The sequence below is a fragment of the Calliphora vicina genome, chromosome 5 (genome assembly GCF_958450345.1).
Source record: "Calliphora vicina chromosome 5, idCalVici1.1, whole genome shotgun sequence".
Lineage (NCBI taxonomy): Eukaryota > Metazoa > Arthropoda > Insecta > Diptera > Calliphoridae > Calliphora > Calliphora vicina.
Window position 1 is genome coordinate 87,969,490 of NC_088784.1, and position 12,663 is coordinate 87,982,152.

Sequence of the window (12,663 nt, forward strand, 5' to 3'; positions counted from 1 at the left end):
TTATGCACCACGAGTGCTGTGAGCATGAGGAGACTCTAAAAGAAGTGTATAGATGTGTATAAATACATATATGTTTTACATATGTATGTATATACCATGTACTTGTAAAAATGATTCGTTATACCCAGAGAAAACATTATTAGATATTAGAGAATCCCTATGTAAATGAATTTTATGTGGAACAAACAGTTTTAAAAATAATTTTCAATTTATACACTCCACGTTAGTGAATAAAGCTGAAATATTTTTTGTATGGTTTTTGGAAATGTTTAAAATTGTTTTACTTTTAATATTATGGTGCAAAGATTTGAGAAAATATTATCCAAATGAATTGATAAAGATTGTTAGTGCTGCTGCATGAAATATATGAAAAAATCTTACAAATTTGTCATAGGGGGCAAAGTTTGTGGAACTTCTGAGGAGTAAATAAAGGCTTTTTATATAAGTATTTGATATTAGTGAAACCTTAGGAGTTAAGAATTGATATTTTAGTAAAATTAAATAATTTTATATATTTTACTAACTAAAAAAATATAATATGTTGATTTTCCATGAAGAAAAATATAAAATTTGAATTAATGTAAAATTTTAACGGTAAATGATATTATAACAAAATTTGGAATTTGTATAGAGTCAAATGTCCTTAAATCTAAAACATGGAAAATGTGTTCCAAAAACTGAGTGTTTTTAGAAAAGTGCCTACTGTGACGTTATTTACCGTGTGATAGTAAAAAGATTTTGTAATTATTTAAGAAACATATAAGGTTATATAAATATGGGGCTTTTTCGAGGATCAATGCTTTTCCTTTTTGAAATTTTTTACTCAAACCAAATTTTTTTTTTTAAATTGGCCAAGTTTAGATAGTACTGGAGGGTGTTATGTCTACTTAAGTGAGCCAAGTTTTACTTTGCACACTTTTTCATTAAGTTATCTTTTCGGATCATATAAAAATGTTATATAGTCCCGAAGAAAATTTTTTCTTCAAGTGAAAAAAATAATTGGGCCTTTTTGGGTAAAAGCTTAAAATTTGGATGCGTATAACTTTTTATAGAGACGAGATAACTGGTATCAAGTTTTTCTATTTTATTTAGAATTTTATAGCCAATATACACTGGTGCATATTCCTATAAACGCACACTACTTTTTTTTAAAAAGATTGTAAAAATTAAACATGAACATATTTAGGGGGCTACAAATTTGTTTATTAAATTAGTTAAGACTTCACTTAAAATATTGTTTACAAAAACAATTCATTTGTACTTTATTTTTTATACCCTACACCACCATAGTGGGGAGGGTATTATGCGTTTGTGCAGATGTTTGTAACGCCCAAGAATATTAGTCTAACACCCACCTTAAAGTATACCGATCGACTTAGAATCACTTTCCGTCCGTCCGTCCGTCCGTCTGGTCGGCTGGCTGGCTGGCCATGTAAACCTTGTGCGCAGAGTACAGGTCGCAATTTTGAAGATATTTCAATAAAATTTGGTACATATTATTTTTTCGGCTCAAGGACCAAGCCTATTGAAACTGGCTGAAATCGGACCACTATTTCACCTAGCCCCCATACAAATGTCCTTCCGAAATTGGACTTTATCGGTCATAAATGTTTAATTTATATATGTATCTCCACAAATTCCGCTCCAAATAAGTCTTATATACACAAAATTCATGTCACCAAATTTTGTTACGATCGGTCCATAATTAGTCATAGCTCCCATATAGACCCGCTTCCGAAAATCACTTTAACGTGCATAAATCGCTTAAAAATATTGGTAAACACACAAAATTCAACATAGTTAACTTTAATATAGACATAAATCAAACGACCTAATTTCATGGTGATCGGTCCATAATTGGTCATAGCCCCCATATAACCCCACTTCCGAAAATCACTCAAAAATATAAATTATTGAAATTTTAAAAGAACATTTTTTTTTGCTCTTTTACTTAGTGTAGGGTATTATATGGTCGGGCTTGACCGACCATACTTTCTTACTTGTTTTTTACTTAAATTTCGAGATTAACAGCCATTTTTAAGGGTATTTTCCTATAAACGTACTTTAATTTATGAGCCACTGTAGCATTATTAATAATGTGTGGATGATCCTTTGTTATGGATTGTTTCAAAAATAGTTTCAGCTCTGTCACAGCCATTTTGCTTATCCCCACAAGTTCTCCATTGGGTTTAAGTCCGGACTACTAGCCGGCCAGTCCAACAGAGGAATGCTATGTTCATTAAACCAAGATTTCGATTGCTTAGAAACATGGATTGCAGCATTATCTTGTTGCAATATGCAATCTTCATCCATTTTTTCATCCATAAATGAGAGAAGAGCATCTTCCAACAGTTCGTTATAAATCGCACTATTCATTTATGTCGGAACAAAACATATTTTCGACTTGCCAACTGCAGAAAACGCTGACCAAACTATAACACTGCCACCACCGAAATTACGTTTTGACATCCGAACATCGTTTGATCTCAAATCGTGCCAATAGCATGATCTAAATTTAATTATTTTTCGTCAGAGAAAATTACTTTTTTTCCACTCATCTGTCCATTTCATATATTTTCTCGCGAATTTTAGATGGTTTTCTTTATGGTGATTTTTTAGCATTGGTTTACATTTCGGCTTTCGTAAAATGTCACGTGTTTGGAAGTCACTGGATGATTAAATTTATTCTTTATTTGTGTGGAATTCAATTTGTTGCGGGTTGCTTCTTATTTTATTAGATTAAGTTGTCTTCTTGTTAGTTTTGTATTTCCCTTTGTAGGTTTGCGAACTCCATACTTTTGACCTTTCTTCAAGAAATTTCGCACTACAGTTTCTGAACGATCGATTTTACGTCCAATTTCTCTATTGGAACAACCTTGATCGTGAAAAAATTTAATTTGAATCTTATCTTGATCGGACAAAAAAGTTCCCTTGGGCATCTTTAAAAGTGATGAAATTTATTGATTCAAATAGAAGAAGTTGCAGTAAATTGAGATGTTACTATTAGAAACGTACCTTTGGTTGAAAAAAACTAAAATTGATAAGAATTATTTTTGGTAACTTTTTTAAAAACAAATTTCACGTCTGCGTTTATACGAATCTTCCACTTAAAATAGCACCAAGAACATTTGATCGCATAATTAAGGCAAACAACAAGAATAAGAAAAAAAACTTAATTACTTTCAAAAAGTACCGTTAAGTTGTCTCTCATTAAAAATTTTAAATTTTGCATTTGGATGAGAACAACAAAGATATAACAAAAATACAGAAACAAATTAAGTGCGTTTATAGGAATATGCACCAGTGAAGCTGATATTTTAAAAGTAAATTTCGACCCTTCGTAGGCCCTCCATATCTAAAAAACCATAAAAAGATCAAGCAAAATTTTTAAAAAAATATATCAATAAATCTAAACATCTCTTCAACTAATAGAGATAGCCTACGCGTAATTTTTGTAGATCTTCTTAAATACTATTTATATTTAAAATTTCAGCTCATTTGGATCATAAAAGGATTTTTGGCAATTTTTAAAAAAAAAATTAGACCAACTTTGAGGGGTTATGCACTGGCCTCCATTAGCGGTAGGACGCTGAACAAACGAAAACACCTCAGCTATAATAGTTCCCGAGATACCAAATTATTTCCAAAAAACGTTTCTAAACCACTGTGTGCTGGTTCGCACACGTCAAGTTTACTCTCGCAAGTCTTGAGTTTGTAGATACGAGAGAAGAGGAGATTGTAAAGATTTTCATATTTTTCTTCCTCTCTCTTTTATAAACTCAAGACTTGCTCAAGTAAACTTGACGTGTATGAATCAGAACTAAAATGCTTTCTTATATTTTCCACTAGTCTTATTTAGACCTTTAGAATATCGAAAAATTTTCTAATTAGGACCTACCTAATGCGTATTGATTGTAAACATTCTGATTTCCCTACTCTAGTCGTGGAGCATGTGAAGACAGTCAGCTCTATTTTTATAAGATAAGATGTTTCTTGGTGTATTGCCGTTTACATACACAAATTCGTATATCTAAATTTGGCAGTATCTGTGTTTATTTAAAGATAAATACTATAATTATATCCAATTGTATACAAATTTGTACTTATTTCAATATTATTTGCTTTGTTGTACTTGCCATCAGGGTTATATGCGGTGTACATTATTTGGAAATACTGTTTGTTATAATAAAATCTCCGAATGTAAATAAAATATTGTATAAATATGGAGAATAAAATTTGTTGTCAATCAAAGACAAAAGTTACCTAGATTAAAGCAAACAATTCGTTTACCAAATTATGAATTTATTTCGAAATTTCAGTTATTCAGACTTTACAATTAATTAATGGTATTAATATTGTTGGTGTGTTTGTTTTGAGAATTCATAATAATATCAGTCCATGGAAGTAAGTATTTCTTTATTTTTCATTGGAAGTTTTATATATTAATAATATTAAACTTTCTATTTAACTATTTGTGGTATTGAAAAATTGTTTCTCTTAAATTTCCACATTTTATTTCTTCACCATTTACGTTTTATTTAAATTTATTTTTTTTTTTTAAAAAATTGTGTGTAATTTTCATATAATTTTAATAGATACACACCAAATACAAAGAAATAGAAATCTATAGAAATTGACCTTGACTATATTTATATGCTTGTTGTTTATAAACAACGAAGCGATTTTCTTTTTAAGCTGATTAAAGATTGTTTGGAAAATAAATGTATAAATGTATTGTATAAATTTACTTTGCTTGAATTTTTTAAAAAATACATTCTAAGGGATAAAAGAAAACCATTTTTTTTTTAAATGTTAAACAGTTTATAATGCTAAATGGGATACATATTATGTGAAGTTGGATATTAAAATGCACAGTCTGGGGAGGGCAATGTTAATCTGGATGCATCGCTAATGGTCGATAATTCAATTAACTTCAGAATAATCAAGGTATCTCATACACCATAGTTTGGCTCTTACAAGGTCATCTAAAAATCAAATTCTGAAAATATGAAAGTTTAGAGTTTCCACATTTTATATGAAATTTCGATTTTTTTTAAAGCAGCGATATTTAAAAAAATAATTCAATTCAAAATAGTTTTTGTATTTTATTTACCCATAGATGTTTATACATATGGGGCATTTCATGTCAAGTGAACCATTTTTTGAAATCGATGTCTTCCGATCGGAATGAAATTTGCATTTAGGTTAGATCTATTGGATAGTAATTTAGACACAATTTTTCAACAAGATCGGTCGAGAACTCTCTGAGTTAAAGGGGGTCAAAATTTGACATTTTGACCAAGCAGGTGTTTTTTCTTATCCATGTAACTTATTACCTATTGTTCGTAGCAAAATGTGTTCCAAATAGTTTAGATAGCTCTTTCTTTCTTTCGAGAAAAAATATTTTAAAAAAAATAAAAAAAATTTAATTCTTTTTTTTCTGAAATCAAAAATTTTTTTGACTTTTTTTTTCAAAATGGGTCCTCTTTTTTTCTTAAACTAAAGCTTAGATATTTTCCTTGAAGACCTATTTGGTCGCTTAGTGGGATGCGAGTTCGGTATGTATCAAAATAAATGTTATGTAACTCAAAACATAAAACTTTTTTTTTCAAAATGGACCCTTCTTTATTTTTTTTAGCTCAACAAGATAGATATATATTTTCCTTGAAGACCCTTTCGGTCGCTTACCCCCAGTAACACGAAGTCTGGTTATGTTTTAACTAATAGTTATACTGACAGTTTTCATATAAAAATAATTTTAACCGGCAGTATAACTATTAGTTAAGGCATAACCAGACTTCGTGTTAATGGGGGTTAGTGGGATATCTATCAAAATAAATATTTTGTAACTCAAGACATAAAATGTTTGACTTTTCTTTTTTCAAAATGGTCCTTTTCAAAAATTTTTTGATCAAAAGAAAGCTTAGATCCATTCCTTTAAGATATTTTAGGTCGCGTAGTTGGATGCGAGTGGGATATCTATCAAAATAAATATTTTGTTGCTCAAGACTTACAATTTTTGACTTTTTTTGCACATCATTCTGATTCGCTCGGTATTTTTGGACGCTGCAAACATCAGTACAAACGCATGATACCCTACCCACTATGCACATAGGTCTGGCGACCCACTTTTTTTGGCCAAAACTAAAATATTCACTTATATACATAAATTCATACAAATGATACAATTAATAACAAAAAACATATATTTTATTAAGTTTTTAATAATTTAACTTTTTTCTATTTTTTTCACTTCCACTCTGCCAAACTCTGAGTAAATCACAATTTTTGAAGTAAAAGTATCCTGAAACAAAAATTGATTTCTTAAAAATAAGCAAAAACTAGCAGAAAGTTATGGATGATTCCTAAGCACAAAATATCACTGTAATTTTGTGCGTTTTTGGTTGGTTGAAATCGGTTGAAATTATGTATGTTATATACATTATATAATTATGAGTAAATTATAATTTTTGAAGCAAAAGTTTCCTGAAACAAAAATTGATTTCTTCAAAATAAGCAAAAACTAGCAGAAAGTTATTGATGATTCGTAAGCACAAAATATCACTGTAATTTTGTGCGTTTTTGGTTGGTTGAAATCGGTTGAAATTATATAAGTTATATACTATTTTTTTTATAAAAAGTTAAAATCACTGATTTTTAGGTTATGAAAGTTTTTTATGTAATTTCTTATTACCATAATTTTTATTGAATATTTCACTATTAAAAATTTAACTACTTTCCATCATCATTAATATCCATAACTAACTGACTTAAAAAGTTTATTTATTTTCGTGTAATATGTGACTCAAAGAAAACAAAAAATTACACCACGTGTTTCAGTTTACCACTGCACTTAAAACATTGAACTTTCTCCCTTCATAGAATAACGGTTAATTGAAGTTTGTAAAAACAAAATATTTTTTTTGTTTATCTGAAGTGTTTGCTACTACATCCTAACAACAAATATAGGAAAAAGAGTTTTGAGTTTTGGCCAAAAAATGTGGTTCGCCAGACCTATGTGCTATGGTGATGTACGGTATGAAAAATGCATCGTAGCCCATTTTATATTGGCTGTATGACTTAAAAATGTGTAATTTTTTTAAATTTTCATCTTATATTTTGAAACATTTGTACAATATAAATTTATTCAAATTATTTACCATTGTTAGCTATGACCTTTTCTCATCTTTCTGGCAACATATGGATTCGGAGCCAAAAGAATATCGGATAATCTGTTACACAATGAAGCGTATCCCAGAGAGAGCGTTCTGCATCGATCGAAAGAAATAGCAGTCGAAAGGTACACGCTCTGAACTATAGAGCATACTTCCCAACCACTTCATTTTAAATACGTTTTAACAGGTATTACAACATGTGGCCGATCTAGTTATGATGGAAGTTTACGGTTTACTGTTTTTCGACCAATGCCCTCTTCAAACGAATCAGTTGCATTCGTACAGGTTTCCTGTGATGGTCTGATCAGATTTCAACAGCTCATAATGGATATGACCTTTTTTGCTCCCTCCAAATACGGAGCATTAACTTAGTGTCATGGATATTTGTCTTTGGTGTCGATTCGATTGGTTGGCCGGGCTTCACATAAGATCTCTTACGCTTCGGGTTATCGAAATGGATAAATTTTTCATCGCAAGTAATGATTCGGTGCTAAAACGATTTTCTTTTATAGCATTCAATGTCATTCAATGTCTCTCGGTTTTAATTCGTATGGTACCAAATTTCCATGCCTTTTGATGAATCCTGCTGCTTTAAAACGTTTTGAAATTGATGACTTAGTAGCTACCAATGATTTTGCAAACTCTTGTTGAGTTTTATAACAGTCTCATTCAAGGTCTCTCGGTTTCAAATTTCTCTAATTTTGAATGAGTCTTCCTGCTCCAAACATTTGGAAATCGCTGCTTGAGTAGAGTCAATGATATTGCAAGCTCTTGTTGAGTTTTACAGCAATCTTCATGTAGTATGCCTCCAAGTCTTGGGCTTCAAAATTTGGTCTGCGCTATCTTTGTCTTCCGTTTCGAAATCACCACTTCAGAACGGCACAAACCTTGTTTCGCACATTGAAACCGATGGAAAACAATCACCATAAGCTTTGGTGAGCAATTGGTGTGCTTCAGAGGAAATTCTTTTTTTTTAAATTAAAGAAGTAAAATAAAACTTCTCGCATATGACGATTCGTTGGTACATAAAACTTTGTTGTTTACAGTATAATGTTCAATAACTAAGTGAGAATTAATGACAGCTATGTACATTTCAAAATGACATGTAGATTATTAAAAACAAAAACCGCTTTCAAAAGATACGGCATCTATTGTAAGTCCTGTGTTTTTAAGAATTTCCTGAAATATGATTAGAAATTTCTGAAATACAATTGGAAATTCTTGAATGCATGCAGGTTTATCACATATTTTACCGCTGTGCAGCTACATAGTTTCTTTTTGACATCTCCCAGCAGTTCTAGGAGACTGTCCCGAACTAGTGAGTTTACCTATTACAGTGAGACTGTATGATAGTTGGCCCAAAGTAGTCAACACATTGGATTCGCTTAATGGGTACATAGAGTCAGTTACCTTACTAGCTGCCTAACTGGTTAGTTGATCAGCTACATAGCTAGTTATTTTACCATGTACGGGTGCTAATTGATCTCAAATAGTCAGTTAAATAGACATATCATTTCCAGTCCAATAAACGATGGCTTGTAAACAAACCTTCCTCCGACAACTCTCCAATAGATTGCTTCTGGTGGGTAAAATAAATACTATTTAAAGTGCAGTACAAAATAAAGGTTTAAAGTGACTTCACTATAGGTTACTAAGGGTCACTAAAGTGACTATTGACTTCACACTATGTTACATGGGATATCAGAATACTAAAGCAAAACTAAAAATAAACTGTATGAGAATTATCAACACAATTTGTATAAAACCAGTTTGTACGAATTACACACAAAATGTTTAAAGTGGCTACACTCTAGATTACTTAGAGTTACTTAAGTGACAATTGTCTTTACGCTAGATTATCTGGGATGTATAAAGTAACCAATTGTCTTCTCTTTGCTGTAAAAAGAGGACATAGGCGTCAAATGACTCAAAATATATAAATTGGAGTCAGCCAAGTGGATACATTGACTACTTGCTTAACTGCTGGGCTCAGTTAAATCTCAAGTATGTTGAATTCACATAGTACTTGTATGTGAGAAGAGGGAGAGTAGTTGTTGTAGAGATTTTCCTTCTTGTTATACTTTTGTTTTGTAATTTCTACAATTTTCATTGAAATGTTTCTTCAGGTTTTTATTGTGAAACGAAAAAGATAATTCCCATTAAATGAGTTCATCAGAATCTACTGCTTACTGTCTTATTACAAGCACTGAGTTTAAGGCCCTAATTTTGTAACTCACGTCACCAAAGTGATATTTATATGGAAAGCAAAAACAAAATATCAAAAATTTTAAAAAAAGTATAATTTTAAATTTTATTTAACATATAAATTTACGCAAAATAGAAATGAAAAATTAAATGATTTATATAATATTTTGATTTATTAATCTTAAATAAAAACCTAGTAATTTCCATTGAATTATTCAATCTTCAGTTTGAGGTGAACTCCTTTCAAAACGAAATGGCTGAAAAACTTCTCCACTGCCAGCATAAAATTTCGATTGAAATTCTACCCAATGCAAACGCAGAGTATGTAAAAATGCCGACAAACCTTCCATTACTACCAAAATTGCCACGGTTAAAATTGACCAGAAAATGAACACCACAAACAATACCAAACTATTCAAATAACCGCGTTTGCCAGTTAGACCTATTTTCAATACCATATTCCACAATACAGTGGACAGCTGATCATGAGCCAGTGAGAGAGCCCACAGGCGTAAATAGGAGGCAGTGTGAGATACGGAACCCAAAATGCTCTCAATGCAGTGAATGCCTGGAATAAGAAAAAAAATAATAGTTGTTTAAATAAAGATCAATTGTGGGCATAAAGAGAGTAGCTTCATACCCGAATGTATCCACAATTCACTTAAATCGGTTTTATTCTCATCCAATTCTCTTTGCGGTATTTCCGATTTTACAGCATACACCGAACTCTCCACATTGTACAGCAGTGATTTTCTCATATCTGACATGGTATTGCGAGTACGAGTTTTTCTTAAGGCTTCATTTTTAATCTTTTGAATCTTTTTTTCCTGTATCATGAAATAGATAGGCTTGCCAGCCAATAGCACCGGTATACAGATAAGAGCCAACGACAGTAAAATCATTTGTAAATAAGGTTGCAACTCAAACATCCAGGTATCGCAGCCTGGTGGGGGCTCTTCGGGGCCCTTCATCAGTAGCATATTAATGAACACTATTAAAATAGAGGGAGCACAGGCCGAGTTGTAGGGTGTTTGGGTATGGCCACCATAGTATAACCATTTGAAAAATATTAAAAATACCAAATAGGCAAAAATGCTAACAAGAAAAGTGAGTTGGGGTAAAAACACCAAAATTAAATCCACATAGTTTTTCTTATGTATGTAATTAAAAGCCGAGAGTATTAGACCAAAACTCATTTGCGACACTCCCAAAATAATGGCCAGCTTCATTTTTAAAGAATTAAAGGTAATAATTGCATTTTCCCCCGAAGCATCCCATACCGGATCCATGCCAAAAACATAAGGAGTACCTAAATAGTGCTGCTGATCATAGGGATCCAGTTGAACATAATGAGAATCCTGAACTTGGGATTTATTAAGACTGGCCCGCCAAGAGGAACCAAATATGTTGAACGATTTTGAAAAGATGTCATTGTAAATGAAGCCTGTGTAAATGGAAAAAGCTCCCATTAGTAAAATAATATAACGGCCAGCAAAGAGAATATTCCAAATTTCACTTTGTTCCGTGGCAAAACGATTCTTTTCCTCCAAAGACTTTTCCTTCAAAACCATCCATAGGCCAAATAAAAACATTATTAAACCATGACCAATATCACCAAACATCACGGCAAATAAGAAGGGAAATGTTATTATGGTATAAGGAGCCGGATTCAATTCCTGATATTGGGCTATACCATACGAATCGATTAGATTTTGAAAGCCTTTGGTGAATTTATTCACCACAAAGTAAGTGGGTTTATCCTCATCCGTTAAATGGCGTTTGTGTATTTCATTTAGCAGGGGTATAAACATGGCACGAGAGCTACCTTTAGCTGTGCGTCTGGCCCCCAATATCAAGGCGGATCTGACACCGGCTAGATCCTGGCTGGGTATCCAACATTCGGCCTGCAGATACTTTGTCATATGCAAGTGTTTTACACGGCCCATGCGATTGAGAACATAATAAACCATTAACATTTTATTGACCTTAACATGCCAGATATATAGATCGGCAGAGGCTATTAGCAATAAGTTAAAACGATGTGTTTGGTTTTTCGCTATAACCACATTTAGGTCTTCAATTTCCTGTTTTATTTCCTTAGTTTCTGTTTGACGTTCTTGCAAGGATTCTGAACATTCAAATAATTTTATGCCAAAACCTTGGCATATTTTACTAATTATTTTCTTTAACTCTTGGCCCACAAAAAATACCATAAAAACATATTTCCTTGAATTGTTTTCCTCCGCTGTTGCAAGCATTTCCTCATGTTTTATATAGAAATAACCTCTTGTTACCCTCCACAAAATGATCTCAAAAGTCCGAAATCTCTCTACTGGTATAGAGCCGGTAAAAAATGACAAATGTATACTCTCCCCTGAATCGTCATTAAATTCATTCTTCATTAGCAATCTTATGACACTGTCCGACCAGGCCATTACCGCTTGCTGGGCCTGACCTTTGGCCCCCAAAAATCCATCTGCCTTTTCTACCACCTGCAAACGTTCCCCCAACTGTTGGTGTTGCCTTTTCAAAACCTCAAAATTGCTGGCCATTTGCATTAACTCCTCATAGATTGGTTGCACTGTTGTCTCTATAGTTTTTAAATCATCTGCCTCCGGTATTTCGTCTTCATCAACATCCGGATAAATAATAGTGTTTATATTGAAATCATCAATCTCTTGTTGCAATTGACTAATTATACGTTTTAATTCGTGGCATCGTTTTATTTCTGTGTTGAATTGATTATTTGCCACCGGATTGCCATCGTAAATATTGCGAAATTGCACTTTCCCCTCGTAACCCAATTCAATTAGGCAATTAAAGGCGGATTCGGTGTGTAAGACTATTTGGCACAAGGACATGGCTTCGCTGCGAAAGAATGACATTTTCTTTGTTTGTGGCAGGTTTATAAAATTTAATTCAATACAAATTTTTATTTGAGAAGTAAATGGAAATTATTTGATTTGACATTAGGGCGGTCCTTGCTATTGAGATTTGCGATATTTCCAAGCTCTAAAATTGCTCTTCGTTATCTGAAAATTTTAGCAAAACCTAATCCGTTTAGAGGAATAGATGACAACTAGATGGGTATTTGAGAGCGAAAAACCTAAGTTTGTCTTCAAAAACCTAATTCATGAGAATGTATATCTCTATGGGGAGCGGAAACACTCATGTCAAAGACCTAACTCAGTTGCCAAAAACCAAGAATGTATGATGAAAATCGGTAATTTTGAATTATTCGAACAGTTAACCGACCAAAAATTAATCGGTTAACCGATTAACT

At 32.2% G+C, this 12,663-nt stretch overlaps 2 protein-coding genes across 2 annotated transcripts in view; one reads left to right on the forward strand and one right to left on the reverse strand.

Annotated features, from left to right (window-relative positions):
* tn (thin) overlaps positions 1-12,663 on the forward strand; it is a 167,231-nt gene that overhangs the window by 25,871 nt on the left and 128,697 nt on the right. The window lies entirely within an intron of this gene.
* On the reverse strand, positions 9,596-12,267 carry LOC135961444 (V-type proton ATPase 116 kDa subunit a 4-like). Its single transcript, XM_065512945.1, has 2 exons — positions 10,021-12,267; positions 9,596-9,948 (listed from the first exon to the last, which is right to left on the reverse strand). The coding sequence occupies exons 1-2, from the start codon at positions 12,263-12,265 to the stop codon at positions 9,596-9,598; spliced, it is 2,598 nt and encodes an 865-aa protein (XP_065369017.1). The 5' UTR covers positions 12,266-12,267.